The 12488-nt window shown below is 40.9% G+C and overlaps 1 protein-coding gene across 7 annotated transcripts in view; it reads left to right on the top strand.

The window, feature by feature from the left end:
* The window catches only part of SHANK2 (SH3 and multiple ankyrin repeat domains 2), a 338706-nt gene that overhangs the window by 41581 nt on the left and 284637 nt on the right, over positions 1–12488 (top strand). For all 7 annotated transcript variants that reach the window (XM_083601126.1, XM_083601124.1, XM_083601130.1 and 4 more), the window contains exon 2: positions 7308–7536. In XM_083601126.1, the coding sequence (XP_083457252.1) occupies positions 7333–7536 (204 nt within the window). In that variant the 5' untranslated portion in view covers positions 7308–7332. The remainder of the gene's footprint in view (positions 1–7307; positions 7537–12488) is intronic.

The raw sequence follows: 12488 nt of genomic DNA, 5'->3' as shown, positions 1-12488 counted from the left end.
TATATGTTCTTGCCAAGGTGATGTGAATGTAGGAGGTGTATTTGTAGGGGGAAATTGGATGGAGAAACCTTTCCTTTGTTTACCAGTTCTCCCTGCAAATGCCATCTCACCTGCCAATCATTTCCTCATCTCACAGCCTAGCCTCAGAAAGCTGTCGGGGGCTTTTGTATGAAAAGGAGGCAAGCATTTTTTTGGAACCCCGTGTTTATGTCATAATGTATCATTCAGTCTTAAGGTTCCTGCTAGCTTCAGTTTTTTTAAAACCAGCAACTAACTGTGATTTTCTATTACCTTTAACAATAACAAAATGATAAAATATAGAGAAATAATAATTTATAATAAAAACCCCCACACAGTTTGAAATCCAGGAAAACAAATATATGAGCTCTATAGCTGTTATCAAATTACCTGAAACAAAAGGAGCTCCTAATAATTCATGCCATCATTGTTTGGTAGCTGGTCTAGTCTTTTGTTTTCATTGAAGTAGGTAAGACAATAAAGAGCAGGATAAGGGAAGAAAGGGGGAAGGGGCAAGGAACATTATTGTGGTAAGGGCCAATGAGGCAAGCAGTTCATGGCATATACAGTGGTACCTTGGGTTAAGTACTTAATTCGTTCCGGAGGTCCGTTCTTAACCTGAAAATATTCTTAACCTGAAGCACCACTTTAGCTACTGGGACCTCCCGTTGCCACCGCATTGCCGGAGCATGATTTCTGTTCTCATCCTGAAGCAAAGTTCTTAACCTGAAGCACTATTTCTGGGTTAGCGGAGTCTGTAACCTGAAGCATATGTAACCCGAGGTACCATTGTAAATCACAGGAGCAATACCTTATGTCACTATAGTTGTCATCTAAGAAATGTGTTTTGTATATACTAATATACAAAATACTAGGGATAGTATTCTACGAATGAGTCCTGCCAGCACAAAGATTCCCTCCTGTGCAATGGAACTCCCCTCCCCCGCATGCCCTGCTCCCTCTAAACATCACCAGGTGGTTGAGGGAACCCCTAGAACAGATTTAAGGGTACGTGGGGGAGAAGGAGAAGAGGAGAACGTCCCATTGTGCAGGCAGAAATCCTTGTGCTGGTGGAATCATTGCTGTACCACTGGTATTGAATTCCAACCTAGGAGTTCCACTCTCCAGTCATCAAAAGCCACCTTGAAGGTCTCTGGAATGAAAAGTGGGATTAAAACATTGTAAATGAATAAGACATTCAGTGGAGAGTTGAATTTCTAAGTAAATTATTAAATACCCATTCTCTCCTGGCTGATCAAGCAACACTGTTTCTCTGTAGCCCAGCTGTTTTTGTATTCAGCAGGGGGCACTACTGTAATTTGTACCTGAAATATATGCTCCTTTATCAGATACATGTGAGAATCAGCAGTGGGCCATGTATGAGAGAACTTCTGTTCTCTAGCATCAGGAGATGAAGACCAGGTGGTATAGAGGATGTGAGATAGCATGTGTGCTATGAGCTACGGAACAACCTTTGGACTTGTAAAGCTACTCTCGTACCTGAGGCAAGTGCCTCCGATTTATATTTCCAAGACAAGAAAATGCAAATGTTAGCACCACCACTAAAATCAAGTGGAGTTTAGTTCTTTAGATCTAAACTTTTGCATTGGTTGCATTTTAAAAGCTTTAAGGAAAAGAAAGTATTTTAAGAAGATGTTATTAAAAAGTTTAAAAATAATACTCAGCAAGTTTTATAAATTAGAGGCATAGTTGTTTCTGTGCCGAACTACTCATTTGTGTGCTTTCAGAGTATGCCAATCTGCTAGCTAGAATGAACAATTTAAATTTCTTTCTCGTGCTGGTGTTCATCACATCTTAATGATGTGTTAATGCAATTCTGTAACATTTGCAGTAACATTGTTTAGTAAATTTGCACCACTAATGTATCAATATATTGCAATAGAAATAAAATCCTTCTCTCTGTGTGTATTTAATGAAGATTGAAACCAGCATTTAATATGTTTATTCCTGTAATGCAAAAGATTGGATTACAAAAACACCTATTCTTCATTTACACTGTTAGTGCCACTGTTTCTATAAATCTTGGAGCTCGCAGAGAAAGCAATTATGTCTGAAGCCATTTCTGGCCTGATTTGTGCATAATGTTAAATCATAGTTAAAAGTAAATTGGGGTTTAATGTGAATGAACAGTGTGCTGATGAAAGCTGGAAGGGGAAAAAACCAGAGGCTGGTTTAGCATTATATGTGAGCTGTTGCTTGAATTCTGTTTCTTTTCAAACAAACCACAAGCAAAAATTCAAGATTTGTTCTTTGTCTTACCACTTGGTTTACTTGGGGGAAAGAGGCCACATCTGCTATTGGTAAGCCAACCTCTGGTTTGCTGCCTCCTGGCTTTGGAAAGAGCAAGTTCAACAGTATCTAACAGCATGCTGCTCATTTGCACTGAACTACCGCAATAAACTATGACTGAAAATTGTGTGCAAACTGGACCACAAGAAACAAAAGTCTGCCTTTTACTTTCTTTCTCCCCTCAGATTTTTTCCTAGCACGTCTCCTTAAATGTGCTTTCAGGCCATGAGTGATGGGGTCATTTACTAAAAGATGACTCAGTGTGATAAAACAATTATGAAAATGTTTTCACAAGGTTGTCTTTGAGCCACAAAGCATTATATCTATCTCAGGTTCTGACACTGGCTTAATGTCAATGGTGTGTCTATGTCACAGATAGCCAAACTATGGCTTACCGAGGCCGCACAAAAGTGCAGAGTCTCATTGAAGCTTTTACAGCTAAATGACTCCGCTCTGCTCTCTCTTTTTTACATTCGTAAACTGCATTTTACATTACAAACTGCAGCTCATTATTAGAGAGGTTAAAAGCAACAAAAAAGGCTTTTATGGGTATGTTCATAGCAAAAGGAAGAACAAAGAAACAGTGGGGTCACTCAGAGGAGAAGATGGTGAAATGCAAACAGGGGACACAGAAAGGGCTGAACTCAATGCCTTCTTTGCCTCAGTCTTCTCCGATAAAGAAAACAATGCCCGACCTGAAGAATTTGGAGCAAATGATTCAGCAGAGGAAACACAGCCCAGAATAACTAAGGAGATAGTACAAGAATACTTGGCTAGTTTAGATGTATTCAAGTCTCCAGGGCCAGATGAACTGCATCCAAGAGTATTAAAAGAAGTGGCAGATGTGATCTCAGAACCACTGGCAGTCATCTTTGAGAATTCCTGGAGAACAGGTGAAGTCCTGGCAGACTGGAGGAGGGCAAATGTTGTCCCTATTTTCAAAAAGGGGAAAAGAGAGGACCCAAATAATTACCGCCCAGTCAGTCTGACATCAATACCAGGGAAGATTCTGAAGCAGATCATTAAGCAAACAGTCTGTGAGCACCTAGAAAGGAATGCTGTGATCACCAATAGTCAGCATGGATTTCTGAAAAATAAGTCATGTCAGACGAACCTGATCTCGTTTTTTGACAGAATTACAAGCCTGGTAGATGAAGGGAACGCAGTGGATGTAGCCTACCTTGATTTCAGCAAGGCATTTGACAAGGTGCCCCATGATATTCTTGTAAAGAAGCTGGTAAAATGCGGTCTTGACTATGCTACCACTCAGTGGATTTGTAACTGGCTGACTGACTGAACCCAAAGGGTGCTCATCAATGGTTCCTCTTCATCCTGGAGAAGAGTGACTAGTGGGGTGCCACAGGGTTCTGTCTTGGGCCCGGTCTTATTCAACATCTTTATCAACGACTTGGATGATGGACTCAAGGGCATCCTGATCAAATTTGCAGATGACACCAAACTGGGAGGGGTGGCTAACACCCCAGAGGACAGGATCACACTTCAAAACGACCTTGACAGATTAGAGAACTGGGCCAAAACAAACAAGATGAATTTTAACAGGGAGACATGTAAAGTATTGCACTTGGGCAAAAAAAATGAGAGGCACAAAGACAAGATGGGTGACACGTGGCTTGAGAGCAGTACATGTGAAAAGGATCTAGGAGTCTTGGTTGACCACAAACTTGACATGAGCCAACAGTATGACACGGCAGCTAAAATAGCCAATGTAATTCTGGGCTTCATCAATAGGAGTATAGCATCTAGATCAAGGGAAGTAATAGTGCCACTGTATTCTGCTCTGGTCAGACCTCACCTGGAGTACTGTGTCCAGTTCTGGGCACCACAGTTCAAGAAGGACACTGACAAACTGGAACGTGTCCAGAGGAGGGCAACCAAAATGGTCAAAGGCCTGGAAACGATGCCTTATGAGGAACGGCTAAGGGAGCTGGGCATGTTTAGCCTAGAGAAGAGGAGGTTAAGGGGTGATATGATAGCCATGTTCAAATATATAAAAGGATGTCACATAGAGGAGGGAGAAAGGTTGTTTTCTTCTGCTCCAGAGAAGCGGACATGGAGCAATGGATCCAAACTACAAGAAAGAAGATTCCATCTAAACATTAGGAAGAACTTCCTGACAGTAAGAGCTGTTCGACAGTGGAATTTGCTGCCAAGGAGTGTGGTGGAGTCCCCTTCTTTGGAGGTCTTTAAGCAGAGGCTTGACAACCATATGTCAGGAGTGCTCTGATGGTGTTTCCTGCTTGGCAGGGGGTTGGACTCGATGGCCCTTGTGGTCTCTTCCAACTCTATGATTCTATGATTAGCTGTGGTTCAAAGATACACTAAGCCAGACCTTGACTTAGTTCATTGTAGCGCTGGAGTAGAGAAGAATGCAGAGGAGCAAAGTGAATCCAGGCTGCTTGTCAGGAGTCCACATTTTCATGTGGTCCTGGTAAGCCATAGTTTGGCCTACCATAATGTGTGAGCCAGGCCAATGTGTACTTATATATGACAAAGGAGGAACAACTTCTTTCTGTCCAAATTCTCCATATGTCGTGGACTGGCTGGATGCCATGGAGTGGTGGGAGGCACCAGCTAGGAAATCCACAGGGGAAGAAGGCTGGGGGCCAGGGGACTGGTGGTGGGATGATGATGAGTAATCAGAAGGAGCAGGAGCAGACTGTGAGGAAGAGGTGTCAGAAGCAGGAGAGGTAACAGGGTTGGGTGATCAGGAAGAAGCGGGAGCAAAGAGCAGTCCTGATTCAGAGGCTGGAGAGGAGGAGGGCAAGGAGACAGAGATGAGGGCCAGCTGCCGAAGAGTCCAGGAAGTCTCCCTCTCCTCCTGTGACCAGCTCGCCTCCCCCCTGATCTCCCAGAAGATGCAGATGAATGAAAAGAGCAGAGGAGAGATTGGTTGTGTGCAGCCACAGTCTCTGATTGCTTGGCTGACTCCTGACTCCGGATCCTGATACCACATTATGAATAATTTGATAAATCTTTGGAAATATGGGGCATAAATGTATTAAATAAACATGTCTATTTGATTCCTCTTAGTTTAAGAGTGTGCTCCCCTTCACAAACAATGTATTCAGCGTAAGTCATGAATATTGCACAGCTCAGTTTTACTTCTGTAGGCTGTGCAAATGCGATTTACAGTACCCCCCTCTTCACTGAGTTCCCACTGAACTATACATCCAAGCTGCTTTTTATGAAGGGAGAAAACTGATATTTAAAATATCTTTTGACTTCTAGCCCTGTTGAAGTTTGCTTTGTCTTTTTAAATGGTGCAGGCGGGCCAAAAAAATTTTCATTTGTCAGTGGGAGAACAGAGAAACCAGTGCAGTGTTTATGCTCTCTGTTGAATTTATGCTCTCTGTTGAATTTAAACTTCAGAGAGCTGTATTAATCCACAACTCATTGAAGCATACTAAAATGAAATATCCCCTCGAGGAATTCTCTGCTCAAAAGAAAGCCAATGTAAATTGATTTCTTCTCAAACACAGAATTTCGAAGCAATGTTTTAACATGTATTATTAAATATGGATTTATTATATCTAAAGTAATTGCATACAAGATAGCATTGCTCGAATGTATAAAACTGTTACCACAAATAAGATCATTTTACAATATTGGCAAAGTACACAGCAAACAGCTGCTACTGTTAATTACCTTCATTTTGTCTGTGAGTCCTGGAAGATCTGCTTCTTGCCTTGCAGGCCTCTTCCACCTGGCTTGGGAGGGTAGGGCCCTGACTGACACCAGATGTTTTGGGACTACAATTCCCATCATCCCTGACCACTGAGAATATGAGAATAGGCCTTTCCTGTGGTGGCTTCCCGTTTGTGGAATGTTCTCCCCAGGGAGACTTGCCTGGGGCCTTCATTACATATCTTTAGGCACCAAGTGAAAACATTTCTCTGTAATCAAGTTCTTGTGGGAGTGGGTGTACTGCTTTGTTTTTGTTTTATTATGTATTTTGTGTTTTCATGTTGCAAAACACCCTATGATCTTCAGGTAAACAAATTTAATAATTAAATAATAAACCTTACAAAGTTGGTCATTGTAATTATAACTTGCATTTTAGGAATAGGGAACAGAGTCTGAGACACTAGACCACTGAATACATGCAAGGAACGTATGTTGGTGGGGGGCGAGCAGGATCATGGCTTCAGTCCCCACCCGGATGTATGCATGTTAGTTCTGAAAGTCTGCATAGACCTTGTCCATACTGACTGTGCAGTTCTTAAAAATGAATCAACACAGGGGCTCCTGCTACAATCCTGGTCCTTACCCTCACATACATTCCTTGAAGAAACTATTATTGACCATTGGCCATATTGCTGCCGGTGTTGCTGCTGCTGTTGCTACTATTTATTGAAATAACCATGCAAACTTGCCCTGTTTTATATATAATATTTCAATGGCGGATTAACTTTTAGTTGTTTTCTGTAATGGCCATTAGCTATGGGGAAGTTTACAGATAGATAAACAGATAGACAAATAAATAGACTTTTGCCATAGCCTTGAAAAGGACAAATCTAACATGATATGGACTGCATGCTATTCTTCCAATGCTCTTATTAAAAAATCAGGCTGAAATATACATGGGCATTATATTTCTTTCAATTAGCTTTTTTATTTTTATTTTTTTACCTGTAGGTATGTAATATTCCCAAATGTAATTTATAGCATTGTTCACCAGACAGAAGCCTGGCAATCCTGTTGTTTATACAGAGACTTTGCATCTGTGGAAGAATTATTACTGATACTGAGAGGAACCATGTTTTCCATCCTTTACTGTCTCTCACATTTTATTAAACTGCAAATGTTTTTATATCTCAGTTACACTGGTTTGACTGATAAATAGAAATAGATAAAATATTTATATAGATAAAAAACCCCCAACCCTCCTCCCTTTCTGCTGCCTGAACTACATTCAGAATTTAACCCATATAATTTGATTTTGACTTTGTCTTTTTTAGCCAAATGCAGTAAGAGGTGCTGAACATGCCTCGCAGTCCAACGTCAAGTGAAGATGAGATGGCTCAGAGTTTTTCAGACTATTCAGTGGAATCTGAATCAGACAGCTCCAAAGAAGAAACCATTTACGATACTATCAGGGCTACCGCAGAGAAGCCAAGTAGCAGAATGGAAGACTCCAAGAGCAATACATTAGTGATGCGGATTATAATACCTGACCTACAGCAGACGGTAAGGTGAACTCCATTAAAAAGTTTATTGACCAAGGCTATACATCAGATTTGAGCTGAAGTAGTCAATTAAACTATGTCAGAGTCTGGTCAGGATGTTTAATGATTAAAGCATGTAGGTAGTAGTTCTGTCATGTAGAATCATAGAAGCATAAACTGAAGCCAATAATTTTAGAGCAGTTTTGTTTTCTACATTAACTAAGATGGAATGCGTAATGTACCTTGTGCATGTTACTTTGGTAAGTAGACTGAAAATCATTACGGCATGCATTCTTTCATTTGCTCATTCATATCTTGCAAGAAGAGGCTACCTAGAATACAGGGAGTTAAATCCTCACCTTTTGTGGATGTTTCTATGCATATTCCCTCTGTTCCTTTACATGTTTTTCCAATATGTTTTCAAAGGGACTGAGATGTAGATTTTGAACTCTTTAAAAATACTAAATGAAAGGGTTCTATGTTCTGATTCCTTAATCTCTATTTTTCAGAAGTACTCCTTAGCCACTGGAATTCAATAAAAATTAACAAAAATGAAATGAGGAATGTGGTTTTCTTACTCCTAAGTGATGGGTAGTGCAAGAACCATCTGGTGAGATGGAAGGGTACTTTGGGCTGACAGGAAATATGTGTATGTCCTCATTAATTTTCTATTTTAGTCACAGATTTAGTGCTGCAAGAATCATTACTTTAATTGATTATGGTATTTTAAAAAGTAAATAAAATAAAATAATTATGTATATCAGAAATAAGTCAGGGGAAAAATTAGGACAATACAGTGGAACCTCGGGTTATGGCGGGGATCTGTTCTGGAGGCCCTGCCGCAACCCAAAAACGCCGCAACCCAAAGCGTTGCGTCTGTGCACGTGCAATTTAGTACGATTTAGCGCTTCTGCACGTGTGCAAATGGCGCAAACCTGGAAGTAACCTGTTCTGGGACTTCCGGGTTTGCACCCGTCTCAAGCTGAGGGTGACATAAGCCCGAGGCAACGTAACCCGAGGCTCCACTGTAGTGACATTTGGTTTTATTCAATACAGGTATGGTTGGGGACTTGAAACTAAATTCACAGTAAACTGGGGGATAAGTGGAGGGCACAGTTAAGTGTTTTTTAGTCTTATTGATTTGAGAGAGGGAGATTTGGGCATGTGTATAACTCTCCCATTGAAACCAGTGAGACGCCAAAGTACACAGGGTAGTGGGACTACAAAATCCCGACACCATTTTAATCTCTTATGTTCACCTTACCAGTTTTAGCCTTGAGTACTTGCCAGGAGTTAATTATTGCCTTTACATGGAACTGTGACCTATGCTAGATCACCATTAATTCTCTGGAAACAGTTTTCCGATTGCCTACATTGGCATTTTACAACTATCTGGTAGATGTGACACATTATAATATCATCTGCTATTCTACCACATTGTTTCATTATTTTTCCCTTTTTTGACTAAAATGGTTAGTCTGGCAAAATATACTGTAAATTATGTTGATGTAGACAGAATGAGTGCTCTCTTCTAGATAAAAGCAGTGTCTTATCTCTTAGGTTGCATTCAGTGCTGCAGAATCTGAGAGTCAAATTAGATATGACAGATCTGGGTGGGTTTTGTTTTTTTTCAACATTAAAAGGTGCACATAGGTGTAGGGAGCTAAATCCTTCTCCTGCCTTGCCTCCTACTAGTAGTACATTTTTCCGCTTTTTCCAGATTTGAAGTAATTGACTGTGGACAGGTAGCTGGGAAAGCAGAGTCTTCATCTCAGCACCCCTTTTAATGTAAAAAAATTGGATCCTCATATGCTTTATATGTGAATGAGGAAACACATGAATAAACAATTGTGGTTCTTTTTTCCACATCTAGTTTGATGCTGAGAGTTCAGTGTTTGCCCCAGAGGCATAGGGGTGTTCCAGGTTCCGGCCTGAGACAGGGAATGTGTTGCTCATTTGCTGCTGTCTGTAGAGAAGTACCATCTGGCATGTTGTGTCTGTTTTCTTTCCCATACATTGGTGATGTGGCTGGACAAGAGAGTGAAAAGAAGCCATTTCACTGCAGGGTGGATAAAAAGCAATGTGTTTTTTTAATTTTTTTTTATTTAAATCGATTTTTTAAAATTTAAATTGGATTTTTAAAATAAAATGCTTCTGGAGGAAAATCTTTCTAAAGATAGTTTTCTCTTTAAGTTACATTATAGTCCAAAGGCTATTCATCAGGAAATAAGGATTTGTTTTAAGTTTTTCATGTGTGCTAAAACTCAGTCTAAGGTTTTTTTTAAATTGTTTAACCACATCAGTTAACAAACATAGATATATATGCTATACTGTTACTGTTTTAGTTAAATAAATTGTTTAAATTGTTATTAAGGATATGATTGTTTTTCTCCTTCCAATAAAGCACAGTAGAAAAGTTGTCCAAATATAAACAGTTAACTTATTAAACCTCACAATAATTTCATAATTATCTGTCTATGTATTTCTAATAGTATAAGCAAATCAGTAATTTTTGATATAACTGTAAAAACTGCTCTGAAAATTTATTATTCCAAAAATGAAACCTTCCTCTAGTTGTAAATATTAAGATGACACCAGCAAGAATAAGTCTTTCTATAAAAAAAATAAATGATTTAAATCGAATCTTACTGACTAGTGATTTAAATCGATTTGATTTAAATCAAATCCCCCTTGTTTCCCTGGTTATTCCATTTAATGGGAATCAAATGGGTCTGACTTGTTAGATCACGTAGAGGTAATATCTGGTGACCTCTCTTGCTGAGGAGCAGGAGTCGCTGGCATGGCAATGCTGTGCCATTATCCCGACAGGGATGGTGCAGGCTGGGGAGGATTTAGGGCTGTGTAAGTGGTGTGCAGGGATGCGGGTGGCGCTGTGGGCTAAACCACTGAGCCTCCTGGGCTTGCCGATTGGAAGGTTGGTGGTTCGAATCCCTGCGACAGGGTGAGCTCCTGTTGCTTGGTCCCAGCTTCTGCCAACCTAGCAGTTTGAAAGCACGTTAAAGTGCAAGTAGGTAAATAGGTACTGCTCTGCTCTGCTGGCCACATGACCCGGAAGCTGTATGCCGGCTTCCTCAGCCAGCAAAGCGAGATGAGCGCCGCAACCCCAGAGTCGTCCGTGACTGGACCTAGTGGTCATGGGTCCTTTTTACCTTTACCTTTAAGTGGTGTGAATGCACTGAGAGCTGAGCTGATGGGGTGCCGTCTCAAAACCTAGTGTGGCTTTGGACAAGAGGCACAAGGGCTCTGGCAGTTCCTAGAGTCTTCCTTCCCAAAGCCTAGTTAGTGCTTTCCCAGCCCTGCCTTTGGTATGACAGCACGAGGACTGGGTTGGGTGGGGTGCCAAATTTTGGCCTTGCACAAGATGCTGTAGTACTCAAATCTGCCACTGATGCAGGGACACGGCAGTGGCAAGGTAGAGGCTGAATGGGTGCAGTGGGGAAGCCAATCCCTTTCAGCTGTCAGTGTGCCTGCAAAGCCCCCCCACTGCCCAGTTAGGCATCAGTGACCCTGCTGTTGGCAGGACTGCAGTGTGGCCCTGCACTGCCCCTGCCCCCCAGTTGCTCCTGATGTAAAATTTTCAACTGTAAGCAGTTACCTCCTTTGGTAGTAGTTCTGGTGGGACAAAAGGAATACGATCCGCAGAGATCCTAGTTTATCAGTGCTTTTCAAATACACTGGGAGTTGAATGGGCAAGGCTTCCAGTGCTTCAGGCTAGCATTGCACATTCCATGCAGGTCGAGATCCTGGTCTGCTACTGCATAGTAGGGCCCCTTCACCAACACTATCATCTACCATTCAGAGATACAGATACTTGGCAGCTTCTGTGTGCAGCCTGTTCCAGTCCGGAGACCAGCTGTCATGCTGCAACCCAAGCTGGGTGGGGGAGGGGCTGGTCCCCATTATTGCAGAAGCTATGGAGCAGTTATAGTTGAGAACAGCACATCCTGAAATGGAGCTGATGGCCACTGGTCCCTGGGGTGCTACAGGCTTACTTGCTCTAAGACTCTCCTTTGACCACTTTGTATATTCATGATTTGTGACCTTATATCTTAATAACAAATATGATATTTAATCGATCTTTAACAGAGTAGGCCCACTGAAATTAAGGGGCTTAATTTAGGCATGTTCAGAGTCTACTCTGAGTAAAACCTAGTTGAATGTCACCCCAATAGTTTAGCCAGTCATTCTACAAATCTTCAACTTAATTCCATGCCAGATTTTACAACAGTTGATGTAGATGGATTTTTTATTTTGCAGTCTCTTACTACTTGAGAAAAGCCTGATAAGTTGTACTTAACCTTTAAAAAGACTGCATGTTTTCTAAGCAGCATGTTATAATTCAACTTGCACTGCTCTCTAAATTACAATGATTATATCTGAGCGGCCATCACACTGGAAAGTTAGTAGCCACACAGTTTCCATGCCACAGTTGTTCTTCAAGCAAGACGATTCAGATACAGTAACACAATTGTTATTCTTCTTATTAATATTACTGTACTGTGTAACGTACTCAAAACACCTAACCACAGTTCTGCTGTCCTATCCACTGTCAGTGGAATTTCTTTCTCGAATAGTAATTGACATTGTTTTACTCTCTCTTTTGCCTGCAGACACTGATAGTAGTTCACTGGCCATGTCAAACATTTTTTTCCTGTAGTTTAGACACAGCTATTCCATGAAAGGGTTATGTCTGCCAGCAAACATATTCATATATCACTACGTTAAATGGACTGCCTGCCTGGAGGTTAAAAAGGGCAGTTCAATATGTATGCCAAGGTGAAAATCATATTTGAGGAAGGTAGAAAGCCTAGGCTGGAATCCAAAGTTCCTCTTCCACTTATTATTTTCTTTTTGCTGGTAGTTCCCGCAGGTAAGATAAAAATCAAATCCTCTACCATGTGAGGAAGTGGAACATGATATACAAGTTTAATGTAAAACTAAGTTATATGTATA

Source organism: Podarcis filfolensis, assembly GCF_964270895.1.
Source record: "Podarcis filfolensis genome assembly, chromosome: 1".
Lineage (NCBI taxonomy): Eukaryota > Metazoa > Chordata > Lepidosauria > Squamata > Lacertidae > Podarcis > Podarcis filfolensis.
This window is presented reverse-complemented; position numbering and strand designations above follow the sequence as displayed.